A 24,754-nucleotide genomic window follows, 5' to 3' on the forward strand; every position below is an offset into this window, starting at 1 on the left:
CTGCCGGGCCCTCTTCCTACCCTGTCCTGGTAGTCACTCCGCCACCTGGCAGCTCTCGGTATTCTGACCTTCCCGTGTGGGGGTTCTCAGTGGGACTGCACTTGGAGTGGAATGGGGAGCTTTTAAAAAGCCAGGCCCCGCCCCCAGAGGTTTCTATTCAGTCATTCTGGGTGGGAGTCCAGGTAGTATTCATTTTTTAACATGTTAAGCGCCCAGTCCGTCACTGGTGACTGACACTATACTTTCCGTCTGGAAGACAAAACAGGCTGGGCGCTTCACGTTAAACAACTCTTTTTGAGATCTAAAGCCCATGTGTGCTGACTTAGGAGGAAGCGTTGGAAGCGAGCCTGCACAACCTGTCTGCAGATGCAGAGCGCCTCCCCGCGCGGCCAGAGCTGAGAGTAGCCTTGCCTTTGGCACTTTTGCTTTAGATTTTCTTGTGGGGCTTTTCAGCTCCTCCGGGCCTCTTGCACTGTCATGGCAGCAAACGGCCCTCCTCCACGTGCTCCCAGGTCTTAGCTCCCTGTCTACTGTCCTCATTGTGATACTTCGCAAAATATTTCTCACATATTTTTGCTTGCTTATTTATTGGAAATCTCAAACTCAGCTGCCTCCAGATCCAAGCAGGTACTAAACATGACTAGAGCAGGGTCGGTAGAGAGGGACTTGGAAGTTCCTTGAGAGACCATTGAGGGGAGGCCCACAGTGTGCTGGTGGCCTCGAAGTTTCCTTCTGACTTGCCGTAAGCAGGAATGGTTTATTGGTGGAGCTTTGAGACAACACGTGGTTACAGCAGGGCTAGCAAATAGGTTCCATTTCATGTGCTGGGGGAAAACCAGCTGACCAAACAGAAAGCTTCAGGGATACGCTCACACTTGTAGGAAAACGATACCACTCAGTTCCATTTATTCTGACATACAGCAGGTCATCCTCGGCACTGATTGGAGTTCAAATAATATTATGGACAGTCAGGTAGGTTGATAAGAGTTTGTTATTGTTTAAAATAAAAAATAATTGTTACCTTAGAGAAGCTGTCAATATGTGGGCAAAATTCCATCACTTAAGGAAATAATTCAGAGTATAGAACTATTAGATGTATTTTGCCCATGTTATCAAAATATTTTCTATTGGACCATTTTCCCTTCTGATAAATACTCCCCCCTTCTTTTCAGTGTTATGCATGGGGGTAATTTTTTTCCTTTCCCATACTATCTCATTAGAGTTCTTTAAACTCTTTTAAGACTTTTAAAACTACTTTGTGGAATATGTAACAAATTGCTTCATTTATTGTCAGAGGATCCTTTATTTTTAAAATCCAATTCTGTGGATTTCAGGTTCCTTCCCAGAAATTTGAGACAGCTAATCTACTGAAATAAAACAGGACAAATTCACCCTGGCTCAGTATGAAATGAAACGTGTGCCTTCCCACCGGGCGCCAAGACTCAAGTGGGTTTTGTACACACCTGTAACAGGAGATGGCAATGCTACATAGCCTGGTTCTCAGCAGCATGAAATGCATTGGTTGGCTGTCGGTCTGGCCACGGTAATTTCACTGCATGAAGTGATCATGTACTGTTGACCTATGTCATATTGAGGTGCCTCAGTAGATGGGCTAGAATTTTTGTTACTCATAAAAGATGCAGCTAAGTATTTTCAGGTAGCCAGAAATTAAAATCAGTTTGTTAAATGTTCTCTCCATGTCCCATTTCTTTTTTAAAATATTAATTGGTATGTCTAAGTGAATGTGTAAGTAAAAAAGACAACAGAACTATGATCTGTGAATTTGTAACCCACAGCATACAGTGCTGTGATCTCGGGACCGGTGATGTTTAGTATGTTGGCCCATGTTTGCCCTCCTGGGTGGAGAGTATGCTGAGTGGTAGGAGGGCGAGCTGTCCCAAGGCCTCAGGGTGGCTGTAAGGATTGACAAGGAGCAATTTTGTGGCATCTTGAAAAGCCAGTGCCACTCAACTTCTGAAACAGGTTGGGAAAGCGCAGAAATCTCCTTTCAACGTAAGAGTTGGGAAGTGTTGAAAGGGAATGGCGTCCAGTCTGAACCGCGCTCCACTTGTACCCAGATCAGAGGTTGGCACACTGTGGCCTTTGGCAAATCTGGCTGCAGTGGCTCAGAGTGGTGTTTGCGTTCTTAAATGGTTGGGGAAAATCAAAAGAAGAATAATATTTAATGGCTTACGAAAATTGTGTGAGTTCAAGTTTCCGTGCCCCTAAACAAAGTGTATTGGGGCACCACCAGGTCCATTAATTTATTTGTGTCGGTGGCTGTCATGCTACAACAGTGGAGCTGAGTACTTGTGGCAGAAGACCGTGTGGCCTGCAAGCCTGAAATGCTTATTGTGTGGTCTTGCTAATGCCTGGCATAGACGATTGTACTTATTCAGATCTTGTCCTGAAGTCTGTTTATAAGTAGGGATTAGAGGGAAAACAATCATTGTAATATTTCAGCATTTAGGGGGGGGCTCATGGGGGGACAAAAATGGGGAGGTGGAGGAAAGACATAATTTCTGATCTCTCTGTCACCACTGTCACCAGCACTGGGCTGTGCCTCCACATTGGACTCTTATTATCAGAGTCAGCCACCCCCACTCATTTTGGCAGCTGCTTCGCGAACATGAGGCAGAATGCTTCCAGACGGGCCTCACATACCAGGCCTGCCTGCGAGGCTACCACCAGGCTGCTTCCCTGCCTAGTGCTATTGAACTTTCTTCTTGCTATATGTTTTGAAACCTAGAATATTTTCAAACCTTATTATATCAGTGTGACACTCATTTACTTTTTTATTTACTCATTCGATGTATATTTATTAAGTACTGTGTGTCAGGCAGTCGCTAAGCTAAGGCTCTGGGAGAGGCCAGCGCCCACCTTAGCCCTCACTCCTCGGCTAGTGGGGCGGAGGTCAGTGACGCTCTGCTCAGAAGATCACAGCATGAGAAGGTGTGGACTTGAGCATCTATTCCCTTGGCTCCCGGAATCCATGCTTTCTGGAAATGTGTGTGTTCTGAATGCATAGTGAGAAACAGTGATGCTTCATAATAGTGGCGTTTGGCATTTGAGCATAGTGGTGACAGAAACTCCTCTAGAAATTAATCTATAGATTGATATGCAAATTGTCAGGCCGGTTGGGAATTTTCCTTTGACCCTGTCTCCTAGTTGAAGCATTTTCTGATGGACTGCTTCAGATTGGGAATGTTCCTGTTTTCTCCCGGTCAGGTGAGTGGGCCAAGAGTCACATCCTGTTAAAGGAGATTGCAGGGGGGCCGTTACCACAGCTAGTCCAGGGAAAGGCGAGCATGTTAAGGCCAGCACAGCACTGCTTTTAGGTTTTGAGAATTATGAGGAGAAATCTTAGGCTTTACCAACAAGTGATAAATACATGAAAAATCCTGCCTGACCTAAGCCTCGATTGAATGACGAGTTAAATTGCACAGTGACTTGCATAGGAAAAAACAAACTCCAGAGTAAAATGGTGAGCGGGACCTACCTTCCTGCTTGTATTGTTTTTCCAGTTACAGACAGGAAACATTCAAGTGGAGTGTTTCCAAGCACAGAACATTGGACACAAAGAAGGCTCTGACAAAGCAGAAAAACCCACTATAAAATGTTCAGGTCTGTGAGTGAAATGTTTGCTTTAAAACCTATGTAGCAAGCATCATCATTATTATTTTTTAAAATATATTTTTATTGATTTTAGAGAGGAAGGTAGAGGGAAAGACAGAAACATCAATGATGAGAGAGAATCATTGATCGACTGCCTCCTGCACACCCCACACTCGGGATCAAGCCCGCAGGCCTGCAAGCCGGGCCTGTGCCCTGACCGGGAACCGAACCGTGACTTCCTGTTTCGTAGATCTTTACTCAACTTCTGAGCCATGCTGACCAGGCGCAAGCATTAATTTTTTAGTTGGATAACTTTGACTACCACTTTATTGTTTTGGTCTTTAGATGCCTTGACAAATTGAATATATTGTTCTCCCTTGCTTTGCTAATGAATTAAAAAAAAAACATCAAAAATAACACATCTCAGTAAGAACCAAATTCCTTTGACTAATGTACATGCTCTTTGGTTGGGCACCTGGGCCAGTATTCTGAATAATCTGTGGACTTTCCTTAGGTAAGAGTTCCATGTCTCGGGTAAAGGTGAACGGACACCCAGTTCAGCATGAAAGGGTTGAGCCTCTGACCAAGACAGTAATGAGGAGGATCAGGTCATTGGGCCATATATTGGGTGAGGTGGGGTTGGTGGTGGTTCTCTAAAATAAAGGTGAAGTTGGACAGGCCAATGGGGACATCTTTGAGGGAGGGAACCATTTATATTACATTCTGGAATCATAATTATTCTGGAATCATAATTTGTCACTTAAAAGTAATCTTTCTTAGATGTCTCATATTCATGAATTGGAAGAATTAATATTGTTAAAATGTCCATGCTACTCGAAGTGACTTATGGGTCAATATATATATATATAGTCCATTTATATTGAATTCCAATGGCATATTTCACAGAAATAGAAAAATGATCTTAAAATTCATATGGAAGCACAAAAGACACTAAAGAGCCAAAGCAATCTTGAGCAAGAAGGACAAGGCATCGCACTTCCTGATAGCAAACTATATTATGAAGCTGTAGTAATCAAAACAGTACAGTACTGGCATAAAGACAGACATATAGACCAATGGGACAGAATAGAACCACACATATATGGTCAACTATTGACAAGGGCACCAAGAATATGCAATAGGGAAAGGATGGTCTCTTTAATGAAATGGTGCTGGAAAAATAGACATCTTCATGCAAAAGAATGAAACTGAACTCCTACCTTATACCACTCACAAAAATTAACTCAGAATGGATTAAAGAGTAGAAGGTAAGACCTGAAACCCTAAAACTCCTAGAAGAAAACAGGGAAGCCTTTTGAAATTGGTCTTGGCAATGATGTAATGGTTGTGACACTGTCAGCATGACTCAGTGGCTAAGCATCGACCTATGAACCAGGAGGTCACGGTTTGATTCCCGGTCAGAGCACATGCCTAGCTTGCGGTCTCCATCCCCAGTGGGGGGCGTGCAGGAAGTAGCTGATCGCTGATTCTCTATTATCATTGATGTTTCTATCTCTCTCTCCCTCTCCCTTCCTCTCTGAAATCAATAAAAAAGAAAAACAAAAAACCCCGAAGACACAAACACACACATTAGCTTAGGCCTACACAGGGCCAGGATCACCTCTTCCACCTCCGCTTCCTGCCCACTGGAAGTGTTCAGTGGTAACGCATGGAGCTGTCATCTGTGACAACCATGCCTTCTTCTGGAGCACCTCCCAAAGCACCTGCCCCTGGCTCTCTGCCAGGCAGTGTCACTTTTCAGAAGTAGGTCCATGGTGCTTTGCTTGGTTTGTTTCTTTTCTTTTTTTTCCTTCATAGATTTTCTTGTTAGAAGATAATGTACCACGAGCATTCCCTCTCTATTAATGAAAACCTTTCAGTGTTGGGGTCCATGTTTTTAAAACATTTTAAAGAGCTGGTTGAGGTCTGCCAAAACATCTGCTGAATCGAACCCTTCACTATGACTTTCCTTGGGGTTCTTTTTCTTCTGCGGTTTCCTTTTCTCTTGCCTCCTCTTCAGCTGTATTCCTGTTCAGTTCCAACAACTCCTCATTAGTCAGTTCCTCCGGAACCACCTCTGCCAGCTCTTCTGTGTCACCCTCTTCCACACCCAGGTTTAAGTTATTGCCATCTCCACCACAGCCTTGTTGATTTTTGCAACCTTTATGCAACTACATCACAATGGCTACAGCATCATGATGGTACAGCATCAGCAGGCAATGGGAATTCTTAGCTTCATTATAATCTTATGGGACTACCGGTGTGTGTGTGTGTGTGTGTGTGTGTGTGTGTGTGTGCGCGTGTGCGCGCGCGTGCGCGCTGTCTCTTGTTAACCAAAACGCCATTATGCGGGGCATGATTGTAGACATTTTTCTAAAGGGCACATGATTGCAGACATTTTTCAAAAAAAGATATATAAATGGCTAATAGGTATATGAAAAACCACTGTGAGATATCACCTCACACCTGTTAGGATGTCTGTTATCAAAAAGACAAGAAATAACTAATGTTAGAATATGGAGAAATTAGAACACTTTTACACTGTTGGTGTAAATTGGTACAACCACCATGGAAAACAGTATGGAGGCTCCTCAAAAAATTAAAAATAGAACTACCTTATTTATGGTCCAGCAATCTCAGTTCTGGGTATATATCTGAAGGAAATAAAATCAGTATCTCAGAGATGTCTGCACTTGTATGTTCAATGCAGCATTATTCACAATAGCCAAGCTGTGAAAACGACCTACCGTTGTGTGAAAGGACAAAGATGGCACACGCACACATCCTGGAATATTACTCAGCCACGAGAAAGAAGGAATCCTGTCATTTGCAACATGGTGAACTTGGAGGACATATACAAGTGAAATAAGCCAGACACAGACAAAAACTATGATCTCACTTACATGTGGAATAAAAATAAAAATGAATTCACTGAAGCAGAGAGTACAATCATAGTTGCTAGGAGCTAGGGAGTGGGGGAAACGGGGAGATGTTGGTCAGAGGGTACAAACCTTCAGTTGTAAGATGAGTAAGTTCTGGGATCTAATACACAGCATGGCGACCACAGCTCGCAATAGTGTACGATATACTGGAAGTTTCCTAAGCATTCTTACAGCTGGGACAAAAAGGGTAACTGTCGGAGGTGACAGATGAGTTTGTGATAATCATTTCACAGTGTAAATCAGATCATCACATTGTATACTTTAAATAGATATAGTTTTGTTTATCAATTATACCTCAGTAAAGCTGGGAGAAAAAGTAATCTCTTCTGATTATAGGTAATTTTAAATAATTTCAGTAAACGCTAAAATCTGGTTAAGATGCATTGGAAATCTTTCTAAAATTTTAATGCAATATACAGTGTCCACAAAGGCAGGAGACATAGTGCAAATTTATTTTTGAACAGCGTGTACACATTTTCATATATTTTTCAGCCTCCAGATACCTTTTTTAGGTAAAAGGCTCTAAATTTAAAGCAAACGGTCCAGTTGCTAATTTGTAAATGGGAAAATAATGCTGATTTGCCTTGTGTTTTGGATACTCTGAGGTATGTGTTCTGTTGTACTTTTGTAGGTTGGCTGTTGGACCCAGTGCTTTAAAGTAGTTACGCTTCACTTAAAATCAGATCAAGCATGTCACTTGAAAATGTAACTAACATTATTTTTAAAAATGTGAAACTATGTATCTGTGTAGTCTGGAAAGTCAAATACCATACATAGAAGGCTTATCACAAAGTAGAGTGGGTTCTCCCCCACACACTCCACTCTCCTAGCTGAGATTCCCCAACCAAAGAGGCAACTCCTTTCACATTGTAGCTGTTTATTCCGGCATTGACTCATTCATGTTTATAAATATGTGTAAACTGCTACCCTTTGAATTATCAAGTTTAGGTATAATTTATTGACCTCTTATAAATGATGATTTAGGGTTCTTGTGTAACCTTCCTCTCTGCTTCTGCTCCCTATCTTGCCAATACAGTTACATTACAATTTTTTGATTCATTATTATTCGTTATCACAGCAAATCAATTATTTGAAGGTGAGCATAGTAGTGTACTATGATTATCTTTCTGATGGACTTTCTGGATTTTTTTTCTGAAGTTAATACTTGCTTTTTTTTGTGTGTGGCTATTGCAGTGCTATGCCCATAAATGTTTTAACATCTGAATCCCCTCCTACCCCACGAAAACCCTGATTTGTATTGTTTGCGCTTGTTTGCATTGTTTTTTATTTTTCTTTTCAAATTACCAGTGTGAGGCCCCTGAACAAGGAGCTAGGAAAAGTTGCACGCAGTGGTTCTCCTGCGTGAATCCCAGCACACTCTTGCTGACATCCCACACTGGGATTGTAGCACACGCTTCCCTCCTCTTTGGTTACAGTTTTGAGATAAGTTCATTTCAGCCCAGCCGGCCTGGCTCAGTGGTTGAGCATCGATGTCACGAAGTCACGGTTCAATTCCCCATCAGGGCACATGCCCGTGTTGTAAGCTCCATCCCCAGTGTGGGGTCTGCAGGCTGCAGCCAATCAGTGATTCTCTCTCATCATTGATGTTTCCATCTCTCTCCCTCTCCCTTCCTCACTCTGAAATCAATAAAAATATATTGAAAAATAAATATATAAAATAAGTTCATTTCATAAGAGGACATACTTGCTCTGAATCTCTTCTTTTGAACTTATGAATACAGCTGACCCTGGAATAACACGGGTTTGAACTGCACAGGCCCATTTATTTAAACATCTTTTTTAATACTAGTAAATACTAAAAATGTATATTCTTTCTCTGCTTTTATTGCAAGAATACAGTATACAATACATATTACATACAAAGTATGTGTTAACTGTTACAGCAAGGCTTCCGGTTGAGTAGGTTTTTAGTGAGCTTTGGGAGAGTGAAAAGTTGTCTGTGCATTTCCGGCTGTTGGCGTATTTGCTGCTCCTAATCCTTGTTGTTTAGGGTCCATTGTGTGCTGATGGGAGTTGGGAGTTTCCTGTGTGTACACTTACCCTCGCAGAGGTCAGAGGTGCAGAGGTTCTGCCAAGGTGTGCAGGGCCCGGCTCAGGTCCCTGGGTGTTGGCCAGAGAAAACACTGTCCAAGTCCTACAGTCCCTGGAGGTGCTTTGCTAGAGACAGGGAGAGGCTATGGGGCACAGGCGCACGGCGGGAAGCTGTGGCGGTCTCATGCCAGGTCTGTCCTTGTTAGTTGACTGCTGGGGTTCTTTTTGAGGCTGGTTCCTTGAGCTCATAGGCCAGCTGAGCCCTGGCCTCCACTTTCCTAACTGGCATGACTACCTGTGTTTGGCACTTCAGCACGCCTGGCCCTGCATTCTAGTGAGCTCTAGGCTGGCATATTTTGGTCTGCTGCTTGCAGGGCCTGTTCAGAGAGCTGAGAGTTGGCCTCCTCGGGAGCCAGGGCCTTGCCCTGCTGTAGGCCCTGCTCCTCTAGACCTGGGAGATATTGGAGTCAGATCAGAGTTCGGTTTCCTGCAGAAACTGGTGAGGGAGCCACTCCCATGGCCATCCAAGTTAGTGGGCACTGCTGTGGCAGCGGGTATTGGAGACCTCTGTGGCAATCTCGGTTTTACGCGTAGGCTGGGGGTGTGCACCACCATACTGGTGGCAGCTGGCGCTCTTCTGGGCCGGCAATGTTTTTAGGTCATTTTAGTGGATTCCATTCACTTTCTGGGTTCATGGCTTTCCCTTTTCTTGCAATAGTTCCTGGGCAAGATAAGCACTTCCATTCTGCAATGTATCTTATACAGAGGCTCAGAATTCCTGGTTCATTGCCTTCCCTTTCTCTGCCACTCCCCAATGTTGAGGACTGCAACAGACTTTTTCCTTTCTCTTAGAAATGTCCTTGTTTATTTCCAAGAGACTTGGTAGGTTTGTTAAATGGCTTGGTTTAAATCACTATTTGAGTCAAGAGTCCAAATGGCACTTAGATTGTAGTAAAAAAATAACAGGTTTTACTTAAGTGGTCCTCTGATGTAAAAATTGGTAGAATTTCTCCGCTTGTTACATTCATTTCTGCCTGTTTTGTTTTAAATTCTGGGGTAATAATTATTAATTGTCCTGAGTTGCTTTTCATTTCTGGATCTCTAACTCTGAACTTTAATTTTCCCCACAGAGCTGAGAAAACAGAAGTCCTCAGTGAAGATCTGTTACAGGTAACTAAATTAAGTATTTTTAAAATGTCCTGTTTAAAGGCATGTCAAAAAAAAAAAAAATCCATAGGTGAGAGCTGAAGCTTATGGGGGTTTTTTAAGCCTAAAGCAGAATGACATGGGTTAGCATGGTTTGAGCAGGAAAGAACGGCCGTTGAGTTGCATGGTGATAAAGGGGATGTGAAACTGGTCACGCTGTGTTGTTCACAGGGGCTGGCCCTGCTTTCTAGCGCCAGGTGTTGGAGTCGGGGTGGGGGCCTGGCAGGTCCTGGGCAGGTCGGGGGGGGCTGGAGTTTGCTGCTGTGATGAGGCCTTTGATGGGAGAGGCCCTGCCAGCTGCAGCAGAGGCTCCACTGGCTTCATCCTAGAGTTGTGTGGGGTTTTTTGTTTGTTTTTGGTTAATCCTCACCCAAGGATATTTTTAAAAAATATATATTTTATTGATTTTTTACAGAGAGGAAGGGAGAGGGATAGAGAGTTAGAAACATCGATTAGAGAGATACATTGATCAGCTGCCTCCTGCACACCCCCTACTGGGGATGTGCCCGCAACCAAGGTACATGCCCTTGACCAGAATCGAACCTGGGACCCTTCAGTTCGCAGGCTGACGCTCTATCCACTGAGCCAAACTGGTTAGGGCAAGGATATTTTTTTCCATTGATTTTTTTTTTAGAGAGAGTGGAAGGGAGGGAGGGGGGAGAGAGAAACAGCAATGTAAGAGAGATACATCAATTGGTTGCCTCCCACACATACTCCACTGGGGATGGGGATCGAATCTGCATCCCAGGTATGTGCTTGTTGACCTTCAGTGTGCGGTCAGACACTCTAACCACTGAACTACACATGTGGCCAGGGCTCATCCTAGAGTTTTTTATTTTTTATTGATTTCAGAGAGGAAGGGAGAGGGAGAGAGAGATAGAAACATCAGTGATGAGAGAGAATCATTGATCGGCTGCCTCCTGCACGCCCCCCACTGGGGACTGAGCCCGCAACCCAGGCATGTGCCCTTGACCAGAATGAAAACTAGGACCCATCAGTCCGCAGGCTGACGCTCTATCCACTGAGCCAAACCAGCAGGGCCTAGAGTTTTGACTCCTTGCGCCCTCTTACAATCTGGCTCCCCGACTGAGTTGATTTGGGCCCTGTGGGACTTAGGGTCTCAGTGACAGTTGACTGGATGTGTCAGAATCACCATGAGGCAATAGGGGGTGGCCTCAAGTCATTAGCTCAAACTTTCTTTCCTCTTTGTAGGGAGAGGCGTTGCTGCCCAGGGCCTGAGCCAGGTCCACTCTCCTCCATCTCTCAAGAGGTTTCCCTAACTTTAGGGGTGGGTTGAAGGTCCTGGGCCCTTGATACATATCACTTCACCTACCCTACTCCATGCCACCCACACCAGACACTTCAGGAAGGACAGAGCCCTCCTCACCTGCCTCCTTGGTCTCATGTCTGTAATCTGCCCGTCTGCTCCGGGCGTCCCCGAGGACCAAAGGCCTGCTCCCAGGTGACTCGCTCCCTGTGCATGAAGGCGCATAATTTTTTAAAAAATGCTGCTTCTACCACATCAGGCCGCAACGTCCTAATTATGACAGCCGTCTGCAATAGAATATTTTAAGAGCACAGTTTTGTTTCTTTATTTTTTTTATTTTTGGAGGACTGGAAGTTTTCATTAAGGATTAGAAGCCCCCTCCCCCCAAAGATTATTAAAGAATTATAGTCTTAATATTTTCCCATTGTTTTATTTGTCATATATTTCTAACTCATTTTCAGACATTCAGAAGTATTGTTTGGTCCAGTTAAGCTTTAACCACACTCATTTTCATAAATGTCAGTATTCTCCCGCCCACCCCCACCTCAGTGGCACACATCACCTCACTTAATCCTTGGAGCCCTGAGATGAGGCCAGCGGCCCCTTTCCCTGGAGCGCAGGCAGCAGCCATCTGTTCTTGTCCCTTTGCCCAAACATCTGCTGGGCTGAAGAGGTTGCCAGTTTCTAGGAACTCCTTACTTTGACACAGATAACCTTGTCTGTCATAATTGCTGCAGATGTTTTTTGATTTCTGTTTTTGAGTGTAGAGAGGGAGAATAGTGCTTAAAGGTGTGGAGTCTGGTGCCCAGCTACTTGGATTCGAACTCCAGGTTTGCCCCTGCCTTGCTCTGCGGCCTTGGGGATTTACATAACCACCCCATGCCTCAGTTTCCAGTTCTCTGAAAGGCGGGTGATAGCTGTATCCGTCTCATAGTTAACCCTGGGAGGGCATGGGGTGGAGGCCGGCACATGGCCCTGCTGAAGGGTGATGTGTTGTTTTGTTCCCACTGTTGCAGGCCAGAGATGATTTTGTTTCTGGTGTGAAATTTCCCTTAACTTGCTCTGTGTCCCCCTACGTCAGCGATTTTCAGCCTTTTTCATGTCATGGCACATAAACTAATTACAATCATGCGGCACACCAAAAAAAATAAAATAAATAAATTACATTTTTTGCCCATCTGACAAAAAATAGGTATACCTTTGATTCATTCACACTGGATGGCTGTTGTCATTTTTTTCATTGACGATCTAAGGGAAAAGAGGTCAGGACTCCTGGTATTGCATGTTTGAAAAATTCTTGCCGTGGCACACCGGTTGAAAATCGCTGCCCTGCATCCTTTCTTGGGTCTCCGTGAGAGCTGTTTAAGAGGCTGCCTGTTTATTTAGCTTGCATGTTGTTTCCTGTGGCAATTGTGATTCCCAGCAGGCAGGAGCCACCATGTATGTACTGCTCTTTTTCTAATGCCCTGCACAGGGACTCAATAGATACGTGTCCGTTCAACAGATAGTAAGTGAGCACCTTCCATTTGTGTGCCAGACGCGCTCCAGGTACTTGGGATATGGAGTGAGCAGAACAGGCCACAGCCTTGTCCCTGCCGACTACATTCTAGTGCAAATGGGAGTCAGAATGAAATGGAGTTTTTTGGGGGGGTTTCCCCCAGGCTTTTGTGGCAAGTGAAGCATGTGTATTAGTTTTCTGATGTTTTAAAATCTGGCCATTTGTAAGCTTTGGGGAAGCTGATGCGGCATCTGCTGCTAAATATAAACGTGCCTGCCAGACCGGGGCCTGGTGACCCATCGGGCTTGCCTCTGGACGAAAGCTGCTCCGTGCATGAGGGCCTTAGGGAAAGAGGCACAGAGCCTCCTCATTGGGTAAAATGTTTGGGGCAAAAGTGTATTCTGCTTTGAATTTGTTGATTTTTCTTTAAAATAGAAAGCATCCCTAAGGGCCTGTTCATTCTTAGTGAGTCATCAGAATACACATTTTTGGCATTCCTTCCTGTAAAAAGCAGCTCCTTTGCCATAAATGGCCATATCCCAGCAGTAATATTTTGGGAAGCGACTCATGATGCGGGGGTCCCTTAAGTCAGTGTTTCTTACTACTGGCTGCCATTCTGCTTTGGAGGCTTATTTCAAAAACAAAGACAAAAACCCACCCCACGCACAATAAGGAATACTTTTGAAAACACAGACCCTGAAGTTAAAGTGTGGTCAGTTGCTGTGTCTCTTCTGCTTGCTGTGTGGGTGGCCACATTGCCATGTGCGGGAGAGCTGTGGAGGGCCCTGCAGCTTCTCCCTCCCGCAGTGGGCCTGGTCTGCGCTGGAGGGTGAACCTGGCCCATTCCTGGTGCTGTGGCGTGTGACATCACTGCCACTGCTCTTTCTGTGGCAGGTTTAGATTCAGCATCTCGGGGATCTAAAGCCCTCAGAGTGAGGGAGGTCAGCGGGTCTCTTCCAGAGGTGACTTTGCTCTCTGAGGGGTTATTGGACATTTTCTGGAGACAGTTTTGGTTGTCACAACTACTGACATCCAGTACAAAGAGGCCAGAGATGATGCCACACATCCTGTCATTCACAGGACAGTTCCCCACGTCCCACAGTTACTGGTGTCAGTGGACAGGAACCATTCGCATCTTTACCAGGAGCCAACAGATCTGACTGCAGGGTGCTTCCCCGCCTAGTGCAGGCGCCACATAAGGAAGAGGCTGAGTTTGTTCTTCAGCGCTGCACATGGCCCATTTGTCTCTGTTTTGCCAGATCGAACGGCGCCTGGATGCGGTGCGGTCAATGTGCCACCACTCTCACAAGCGCCTGACGGCATGCTTCCAGGGCCAGCATGGCACGGACGCCGACAAGAGACACGTGAGTAGCAGATGCGACTCCGCTCTCAGTTCTTGTCTCTTTGAGGGGCTTTCTCCTTTGTCTGGCTGGATTCCCCAGGCAACATCAGCTTTGCCTGCAGATTTGTACCTTATCTCACGTCCGTGCTCACAACACCTGCCCGCCCACAACGTTCTTTTAAGCTTAGGATATCATTGAGGCTGAAAGCCCTGCCCACTCCAGTGCTTTTGACTGGAGCCATTTGTCATGGATTAGAGAATGGACTTGTCAGTTAGGAATCCTTTAATGGCAAAAGCTGAAGGCTTGTCTGAAATTCACTTAGAAAGTAGAGTTTATTGGCTTCCGAGTTAGCATTTCAGTGATGAGGCCACAAGCCCAGTGTCTTTCCTTCTCTCATTTCTCCCTTCAGTGTCCGCTTGACCCCTAGTGGACACCCCTCCTAGTTGCAGGTTGGCTGTCCGCTGCTTCCCTGGGTTCACTCTCCTGTGTGTGTCCACCTGGAGTAGAAAGCATCTCTTTACTGTAGTTGTCTTTTTAAAAAAATATGTTTTTTTATTGATTTGAGAGAGAGAGCGAGAGAAACATCAATTGGCTGCCTTCTGCACACCCTCTGTTGGGGATCGAGCTCACAACCCAGGCTTGTGCCCTGACTGGGAATCAAACCCGCAACCTCTCAGTGCACCAGACAATGTCCACCCAACTGAGCCACATTGGCCAGGGCTTCCAGTGATTGTCTTAATGGGGTGAGAAACCTTCTTTTTGCTGTTGTTTTGTTTGTCACCTGGTGTCTCAAAAGGAAGAGCTGGAACGCAGGTGGCCTGTGCCGCTTTCTTTTACATTCCCTACAGACGTTTATGGGGCATTTTGACCACTGGGTCATTCCTCGCGTGCATAGCACCAAGCACTCTGCAGTGTGTATGTCAAGGAGTGGAAGTTTGCAAACACCTGCACTCCCAGGAGTGCCTGCCGCAGGTCTCGTTCTTCAGATTCAGCCCCTGCCACTCCTTCTCTTGCCGCGACTTCTGCTCTGTTGGCCCTTTTAATACTGTTTTCTGAGGTCTGTCCTTAGTCTCACAGTCACGTGCTTTGGACCACTTCCTCTAGTCTCATGGCTTCTAACTGATGTCTGTATACAGGGACTTCTAAACCATTTTCAACCAAGTAGGAAGCTCCCTCCCTCGCTGTCTGTTCTGGCATGCATAACCAGTTCTGTGCTGACTCAAATTCTAGCCCCGGTTCCGCAAGCTAGAAACTGCGGGGTTATCTTACGTCCCTTTCAGTTTGCCCTCAGTGTCCTGGAGCGGCTCAGTGAGCATATCTTGTGATTCTCTGTGAGTGTTGTTTGACTTCCTCCCCTCAGCTCTCCTCCCACTCCTCCACTTGGCACCCAGGCGAGACCTGGACTGCCACAGGCGCCTCCGGAGTGGCATTGCCTGCCCTGATCACCCTCTTTTCCAAACTGTCTTCAACCTGGTCACCAGAGTTATTTTCCTGAAATACAGATTAACCCTGTCATCCTCCTGCCTTAAAACAAAGAGACCAAAAAAAACAAACAACAACAAAAAACTTCATTTAGTTGTTCTCCACGGGGACCAGACTACACTCCTGGGATATTTGGAAATGTGTAGAAACATTTCTGGTTGCCATAGGGACTGAGGTACACTACCGGCATTTGGAGGGTAGGCAGCCAAAACGCCCAACATCTGCAGTGTCTGAAGGGATAGTTCTACACTGGAAGGTGCCCCAGTGTCAGCAGCGCCTGCCAGGGACATGCTGCCTTTGCGGGTTAAGGTCTAAGCTTTTAGCATTACTTACGCCCTTGCTAATCGGATTGAATTTCCCCTTATCAGTCCCATTGTCTCTGTTTCCTTTCCTTCATGCTGTATGCATTGTCCACACAGTTCGGTGTTTGATAAATGTTTATTTGTGTCTAATGAGTATATGTGACCGCAGAGCTGTGCCTCAAAGCAGACACAGAAGGGACAAGACATACCACGTGCAAATGCTGGATGAGTAACAGGCCATCTCCACCCTGAAGGTGCCCACAGCCTAGTGGGGGAGATACACACAAATGGATGACTATAAAGCAACATGCTAAATAAAATATGCACAGGGTATTATGGGAGGCCCAAGAATGGGCACCAGAGGAAGAGAGGGGTAGTCAGGTGGGCTTCCTGGAGGAGGTGGTATCCTTGCTTTACAGAAGGGAAATGAATGGCAGGTGATGGGCATATTCCAGGGAGCCGGGGCAAGGGTGCCTGGCCCTCTTTTTAAAAACCTAATGCTTTAAGCTTCCTTTCCCAATCTCAAACAAAAGTGCCTAAGACTGGCCTCTGAGGAAGTCTTCACTCCGCATGTGGGAAGAGGAGTCACCATGGAAATGATAGAAGAGGGGTGACCAGAAGAGGTCATATAATAGGGAGAAAGTCACAGCAGTCTCTAGGGCTCTAGGAGAGACAGGAGGAAAGCCCACAAACCCCACCAGTAACTCCTGCACATGTGAACAGGAAAGAATTGAGGGGAGACGGGGCAGTGGCCTCAGCCCGAGCCATTGACACGGCAGAGCTGATATTGTGGGTCGTATCGATCTGGAATTGCTTCTCTTTGTGCAGTTGGCATGCCTTTTATAGATACGACTTGAGGCTTTTTCACTGGAGCCCTAGGCCTCACCTCTCCATGGAGGAGTTAGATGTTGGTGGACCGCATCTTCATCAATGAGCTCACGTGTCAAATAAGCAGAATGTCCTAATGCTTGCACATCAGGAGACAGGGTTGTTGTGGCTTTGGGGTCGGCAGGGGAGCCACAGGCTGTTGGCACTGGGAGCTAGGGTGATGCTCAACAAACAGACTCCTCTTTAGACCTCCCCCAAAGGCCCGAGAGCTCCGGGGCTGCGCCACGTGTGTTTCTCTTGATCTTCACGGTTACCTGTGTGACATGCCCTTGGGAGGCAGCAGGACTGAAATGTGCAACTTTTCCTCTGCTGAGATAAAGCAGGCTCCCCGTTTTCAGGGGTCTTCCTAGTCTGGAAGTGTGGAGACAGTGGTAGGGCAGGCGAAGCCTACTACTTGTTTGAAAATAACTTGGGAGGAAGGCAGAGGGATAAACGTACTTGTGGTGACTTTTACATTTCAACAGGCTGTGCATTTACATGGTCGAAATCTAGAATATACCCAAGAAGAGACAGTGAGACCTTCCCAGCCTGTTTTCCTGCTACCATTCCCTCTCTAGAGCCACCAGTATTCCTGATACAGCCTCCCTGAGAGAGACTGTACAATACAAGCAAATACGGTGTGAGTGTGTCGGGTGGAGCCCTGTGAAGGCAGGAAAGAGAGGGACATGCTGAGGTCAAGCCACAGTGCCCCAGTGGGGAGCCTGGTCTGCTGTGCCTGCCCTTTCTAGTGGAAGGGCAGAGTGACGTGGAGCACTGCAACGGGGGCAGCACCTTCTGTGAGCAGATTACAGTGGTGTAGACACCCCACTGGTTCCTTTCCCCTCCTCTCTTACTCGTATTCCAAGATAAGCCATCAGCCAGTGGTGGAAAATCCAAACCCGGGACTCAGGCCACAGGCACTGGGGTCTGGCTCTGCCATCCCTCACCTGGGTGCCTGGCCATCCCATCTCACTCCCCACCTCCTGCTTCCTTGGCTGTGCAATTAGAACATTAATCAGATGATTCTTATGTCTGTTGTCAGCTGAAAAACAAATCTGATAAGAAAAGAGGAGGCTTTGTGCTTAAAAACCTAAAAAAGTTTATTTGGAAATTTGGCTAGATAGTTTTAGACATGTAACTAAAGCTAAATCTTTATTATTACAGCCAAATTAATAGCCAGTTTAAGAATGCTTGTTCTAGCAAAAGTTTTTGAAATTGAGCACCTTACTGCATTTATTTGTTGTGATAAAGTAACTCTATGTCTAGTGCCTGGCACATAGTGTGTACTTGATCAATTAATAATAGTACAGCAACAGCAACATGGCAGCTGCCATTTACTGAGGACTGAATGTGTGCTGAGTACTTGGTGTTGAATCCCTCCTTAGGGCTGCCTCAGCCCTGGGACCTCGCCCCATTCTCATCCCTATAGTCCAGGCACGGGAAACTGACGCCGAGCTTGTCACACCACTCATACCTTTGAGACCAGAGCCAGGCTGTCTCCTGCCTGTGTAGTTTGTCTGGAGGAGAAACAAGTGAATGATCTGACGCAGGTAACCTAGAGTGGGTATCAATGCTAAGGAAAAACGCACTGTCTTTTGCCTTCCAGAAAAAGCTCCCTCTGACAGCTCTCGCTCAGAACATGCAAGAGGCATCGACACAGCTAGAGGACTCTCTCCTGGGGTAAGCGGCAAGGCTTTGAGAAAGAGCCAGGGGCCCAGTGGGTCAATACAAGTGGATGGGTGGGGGGTGTCCATGGCAGCCATCGTGTGTTCCTGTCATATGGAGGGCAGGAACTGGCTGTGCTAACTAGGTGCCTGACTCAGTGAACAGGATTTTGTTCTTGGCGCATCTTGTTTCTTAGGAGGATGCTGGAGACGTGTGGAGATGCCGAGAATCAGCTGGCTCTCGAACTCTCTCAGCACGAGGTCTTTGTTGAGAAGGAGATTGTGGACCCCCTGTGTGGCATAGCAGAGGTGGGTGCTTTGGTGCGGGCTGGGCAGCAGGTAGTTCTCTTGTGTCTGCAACTTTAACAATAATCAGTGCCTTTGACGTGCACTTCTTTTTGGAAATTCAGGGAGTGAATTGATGGTTCATAATCCTTTGCCAAAGAGAAACCGGGAGTTCTATTGCTCGCTATGACATGTGCTGACCACCAGGGGGCGGCAGCCAGGGAAGGGAGGCCCCGGCCGGCCCTGATTGCTGGCCTAAGGACCCTACTCGTGCATGAATTTTCGTGCACCGGGCCTCTAGTTTGTAAATAAATACTGCACTTTTAAATGTTAAACCAGAAACCCAAAGCTCATCCCAATTGGTGTGAGGTATGTTTTTTTCTAGGTGGAGATTCCCAACATCCAAAAACAGAGGAAACAGCTTGCCAAGTTGGTGTTAGACTGGGACTCAGTCAGAGCCAGGTAAGGAAAGCTAGAAGAGCAACCAATAAGGTGGCATCATGTCACCTCCCAGCCACCATCCCCAGCGTGGGTGACAGAATGCTGTATGGACAGTTGAAAGTTGTTGCAGGTTCACCCACCTGACATGCTCACACCGGCCTGTAGTTAGGCCTCATTCTCCCAACCGTGGCAGGAGGGATGGTGTTAGACCAGCCTGGTCTTAGTGCATCAGAAATGAAAGGGACAAGAAAGAAAAAAGAAACTTGAGTGTCTTAAAGTGGCAGGCAGTGCCAAGAGCATTGCTCTTGGCAAAGTAGAGTGTGGGAATAATTAGATCTGTGATTTTAGCAGCTCCTGAAGGGCCCAGTGTCAAAGCCCCTGTGTGGTTATGATCACCTTCACAGTCAGACGCCGTGCTCCGAAGGGAGGCGCTGGTGTAAAACTCAGTGACCCCCAAGGCCTGCTCGCTGTGGGCTGGTGTCGTACGACCAGTCTCCTGCTTCATGGCCTGGCCACAGCCTCAGTGCCGCTCTTGAGCACGCTTGTATCAGCGACCTCCCTGGGTTTCTCCTTGGGCCTGAGAGGTGGGGGTAGGGAGGCAGCCACCACACCAGGCCCTTTCTCACACGGGTTGACAAACCTCTGTGAAGGGCCAGGTAGTAAATGTTTTCGTCTCTGCAACTCGGATGGTTCCTGTTGCAACTGCTCAGCTCTGCTGGTGTAGCATAGAGGCAGCCCTGGACAATCGTACATGAATGAGCATGGCTGTGTTCCAATAAAACTTTATTTACAAAACCACTTGGCTTTGCTACACCTGCTTGTTAGCTCTTACCTCTCACTGCAGTCCTGTCTGGCAGACATGGCGACATAGCTGTCCTTGACTGAGTTTCTTCATGTCAGGTGCTTTCCCCGCAGCTTAGCGAGCTGTAACTGCTCCCGTCCTCGCTCCTGAGCTGCCGTTGGCTGTCACGTGCACCACGGATTGCTGCTTGCTTGGGAGGCGGGGAGAAGCGCCACTCCATCACATGTCCTCCTCAGTTAATCCCCCACTCCGTGAACCCCATATTGCTGTAGCACAAGGCTGTTGTTTTGTCATTTTTACTTACTATAAAAGGAACATAAATATTCCGCGTTACAGTTGAGATTTGCTGTAGATTTGTCTTCAGAATATTCCTTATAAGTGTTTTCAGTTCTTAAAGTGCTTCCATTGCTATGGCTTGGCAGGTACAGCACTGCATGACTGGGGTTCTGGCTTTTACTTGCTGCAAGTAATCACAGCCCAGGATGGTAGTAGGAAGAGGTCTCAAGAAATGCAAGTACATCGCATTGTCAGTCGTACAGGGAACATTCCAGATCAAGGCAGGAGGGCAGGGGTGTTCCATGGCAAGAATTCCATGACTAGACACTAGCAAAGGGGTTTCGTGGTCTGAGGTTCAGCGGTGGGGCCTGTGTGAGACAAGATGTGGTCAGTCCTGCCTGGAGCAGACAGCTACTCCCAGCACTGTGGTTCCTGCATGGCGGAAGCTCTTTTGCCTTCTTCCATTCCTAGCGGGTAAACTTAGAGAAGCTGGCGTCCTGGGTACTGGCACCTATCCCAGGTAGAGTCCGTTTTAGGGAAGGAGCCTGTCTCCCTGAGGTCCCTGAGACTGAGTATGTAAGCTGGTTCTCAGGTACTGACTACCCTCGTGCTTTGCAGGTGGAACCAGGCTCACAAATCTTCAGGAACCAACTTTCAGGGGCTTCCGTCAAAAATAGACACCCTGAAGGAAGAGATGGACGAAGCCGGGAATAAAGTAGAACAGTGCAAGGTGTGAGAACATGTGTTTGCATCAATCTTTTGGTTTTTGCAAATGGTGGGTGAAAGGTCATATGTTGCAAATTATTTAATATTTTACATAATTTCTATCAAAATACTTTAAATAACATTAAAGGTGGTTTTAATTTTTTTCTTTATTTTCTAAGACTCTACTTCCTTTATAACCAGAATAAAATATTACTTTAAAAAAGTCAAGTAATACTTTTTAAAACTTGACAAAAATTCCTAAGCTTATTTAAAATAAAGAATAGGTGCCCTACTGGTGTGGTTTGGTGGTAAGCGTCGATCTATGAATCAGGCGGTCACTCTTTGATTCCTGATCAGGGCACATGTCCGGGTTGTGGGCTCAATCCCCAGTGCAGGGCGTGCAGGAGACAGCCGATTAGTGATTCTCATCATTGATGTTTCTATCTCTGTCTCCTCTCCCTTCCTCTGAAAGCAATAAAAATATTTTTTTTTTTAAAAAAGGAATATGTGAAGAAAAAGGAGAGCAAAACATAAAGTTACAGCAATGTAGACAATGCACAATAGATCGGATTTTCTAGAACGAATGTGATCATATTTAAAGATTGAATTTATAGTAAAGGCATCATTGTATATCCGAAGGGAAGGGAAGGATTATTTTTTTAAGTGTTGCTAGGACAGTTGGTTTATAATTAGGGAGAAGCAGAACTTTGTATGTCATAAATTAAATTTCAGATTAGATGGTTAAGTGATCTCATTATCTGCATATATCCATGAAAATAGATGTTTATTCCATATGTTATTTAAGGTGGTAAAGAAATAGGTCTTTAGGATGACTTGTAGGATGATCGACTTGGACTTTTCCTCCTCCTATTATTCAACTTTTTCCAAAAATGGCCTCTTTATTCTACTGGATAAGGTTAAGTCTGTTATATTTCAGCTTATTTGGGTCCAGTGATAACATAGCAAACCTTGATCAGTTAACTGTAGTAAAACGACTTGTTTAAAATAATATAGTAGGTAAGAATTAAACTCCCAAAGTCATGGCATGGTCTTGCATTTAAAGAGTTGATATTCAGAGCAATCCTTTGATAAAGTAGCCTCACACACTGACTCCTGTTCAGAATGCCAGTGTCATCTGCCCAGCAGTTTCACTGTATCTGATGTAACCTAGGTCTTGGCTGTTGGCTACTTCTTACACAAAATTTGGTTAGACGTTTGGGGAGTCTGAACTGGTACACTATGTCTTATGTCTCTTCTCTAAACTTCCACACCATGGCTTGTCATTTCAGGGGTGACAATCTATGAAACTATTCTCTTTCTCTCTTTATGCTAACTTCTGGATAATTCCCTGAGATCTCTTCTGTGTCACTGACTTGTTAGTTGTGTTTGATCTGCTGTTTAATGAATTCACATTGGATTTTAAATTTCATTGAGTATATTTTTCTCTTCTAAAGTTCTCATTCTTCAAGCCTGCCTTTTTTATACTGCAGTCTTCTTCAGTACTTATTTTATGTGTGCTTATTTTAACAGTCTGGCAATTCTGTTTTCAGAAGTTCTCTGGGAGAGTGGTACGCGTGTGCTCTATGGTGGATTGTTTCCTCCTGTGTTTTGCAATGTTGTATTGTAAGCTCATTTTAAGAGGGACTTACTTTATCTGTGGGGCTCCCGGGGATTCGCAGAGCATTTATTACTAGTATGGGCAATTTTTAACTCAACTTTCTTAGTTGGAAGATTCCTGGACACTCATGACAGCAGGTCTATGTTTATGAGATCTCAGGGAGATGTTTTACTGTTCCAGACCCAGAGCCCAATCCCAAACAGGTATAGTCTATGATGTCTGTGCCTGCTTAGCGAGTTTTCCCTAATCCGCTCTTGAGAGTATCGTTTCAGAAATGTTATCTTTATGGGTGACATGCATGCACCTGTCTCAGTTACTTCCTCACCTCACCAGGCCCAAGAATTCATTTTCTGTCCTCTGGTCCCACATGACTGCTGGACTCAAACACCTTGGCTACCAAAATTAGCACAGACTCTCACCAAGTCATTCCCACTCAGCTCTGTGCATGTCAGGGTTTTCCTCCCTCCATCTATCCATCTTCCCTTCCTCCTTCCTTTTCTCTCCCTCTCTTCCTCCCTCCCTCTCCTTACTCTTTCTCTTTTTCTCTTTTTGTTTTTTGGGTTTTTTTTGTGTGTGTGTGTGTTTTTTTTTGGGGGGGGGGGGGGCGCGGGTCTGGTGGAGATCCATGAATTTACTTTGTTAAATTCCTAGTTGTCTATTACTCCTAACTAGCATTTTCAGATTTTTTTTAATAAACAAGGAGCCTTCATGTGAATTTTATGCACCTTAATGCTAAAAATAGAAAGTAGTACATTAAATATATATGAAATTCTGATGTGCATATATATATATGAAAATTGTATGTGTGTGTATATATCTATATATCTATATCTATCTATCTATCTATCTATCTCTCTCTCTCTCTCTCTCTCTCTCTATATATATATATATATATATATCCAATTATCTAATCTATCACTTTTTAAAAAACTTTAACTTTTATTTATTTTTTATAACTTTTTTATTGATTTTAGACAGAGAAGAGGGAGAGGGAGAGAGGTAGAAATATCAGTGAGAGAGAATCATCGATCAGCAACCTCCTGCACACTCCCCACTGGGGATCGAGTTTGCAACCCAGGCATGTGCCCTGACCAGGAATCAAACCCATGACCTCCTGGTTCATAGGCGGACGCTCAACTACTGAGCCATACCAGATGGGCCTGTTTAATTTTTGTGTAAATCATTTACATTAATTAAAAAATATCAAAAGTATAAAACAATGTATATTAAAGTTTTTCTTCCACCCTTTTCCTCCTCCTGCCTAATTTTCACCACCTCCAACAGGTAACCACTGTTACTGATTTTCGTTTTTCTTCTAGAGATATGCTATATAATAAAAAGCTAATATGCAAATTGTCCCCTCGACCTGGAGTTCAACTGGGAGTTCGACCAGGGGGCAAGGCCGACCAGCCGGCCAACCTCCCTCCCTTGTCCCCTGACCCCGGCCGGCCTGTCCTGATCGGCCCGATCAGGTGGGCCGGCTGGACCCCACCCATGCATGAATTCATGCACCAGGCCTCTAGTTTTTATATAATTATGGCAAAAAAATATATAACATTTTTTTCGTTTTACCGAGTAATAACATACCATAAGTAGTGCTCTATTCTTCACTTCTTAACAGTGTATTAACTACATACTGTGGAGGTCTTTCCATGTGCATCCCTCATAAGTTTCCTCGTTTGTTTTCTTTGTCTCCACATCTGGTTGTCCATCAGCTGATGGACGCTCCGTCTGCGCTGTTTCCATCCTGTTTTGCGAGAGGAGCTCCCAGAGGTTAATTCTAGGTGCCATTTCCTACAGCTCTTTCTCAGTGACGTGTCTTCTCTCACCAGGACCAGCTGGCAGCAGATATGTACAGCTTCATGGCCAAAGAGGGGGAATACAGCAAGTTCTTTGTCACGGTAAGCCCTTGGCCCTGACAGAATGGTAGTGTTGTAAAAACTGAGTCATTTTGGGTTTTTGCAAAAGATTTTATTTTTAGTTTTGCTCAGCCATTGTGTGTGTGTCCATCCATTGCTAACATGACTTTTGTTTTTGAATGTGGGTCTGTTCTCAGTTATTAGAAGCCCAAGCAGATTACCATAGAAAAGCATTAGCAGTCTTAGAAAAGGCCCTTCCCGAAATGCAAGCCCATCAAGGTAACGTAACCTGCGTGCTGGCTGCTGCCTCCTCTGCGCCTCTCCTCTGCCCCTGCCCCAGCCCTCTGCATGCCTTCCCTGTGGGTGCAGCCTGGCCCGGAGCTCCCAGTGCCCAGCACAGTTTCGTCTTTCCGGGCTGCACTCTCTAATTTCTCCTAACCCCAATTAACATGCTAATGGGACATTTAAACGTCTTCTGGGATCTTCAGTTGAAACGAGAACTGGACTCTTTGGGGGAGAGGGAGTTCCTG

General features: G+C 45.4%; 1 protein-coding gene across 2 annotated transcripts in view; it reads left to right on the forward strand.

The window, feature by feature from the left end:
* ARHGAP17 (Rho GTPase activating protein 17) overlaps positions 1 to 24,754 on the forward strand; it is an 80,978-nt gene that overhangs the window by 25,163 nt on the left and 31,061 nt on the right. For both annotated transcript variants that reach the window (XM_081089647.1, XM_081089648.1), the window contains exons 2-9: positions 9,740 to 9,779; positions 13,840 to 13,944; positions 18,181 to 18,254; positions 18,436 to 18,547; positions 18,909 to 18,985; positions 20,661 to 20,772; positions 24,198 to 24,266; positions 24,422 to 24,503. In XM_081089647.1, coding sequence (XP_080945773.1) covers positions 9,740 to 9,779; positions 13,840 to 13,944; positions 18,181 to 18,254; positions 18,436 to 18,547; positions 18,909 to 18,985; positions 20,661 to 20,772; positions 24,198 to 24,266; positions 24,422 to 24,503 — 671 coding nt within the window. The remainder of the gene's footprint in view (positions 1 to 9,739; positions 9,780 to 13,839; positions 13,945 to 18,180; positions 18,255 to 18,435; positions 18,548 to 18,908; positions 18,986 to 20,660; positions 20,773 to 24,197; positions 24,267 to 24,421; positions 24,504 to 24,754) is intronic.

This window comes from Myotis nattereri (genome assembly GCF_964212035.1).
Source record: "Myotis nattereri genome assembly, chromosome: 4".
NCBI lineage: Eukaryota > Metazoa > Chordata > Mammalia > Chiroptera > Vespertilionidae > Myotis > Myotis nattereri.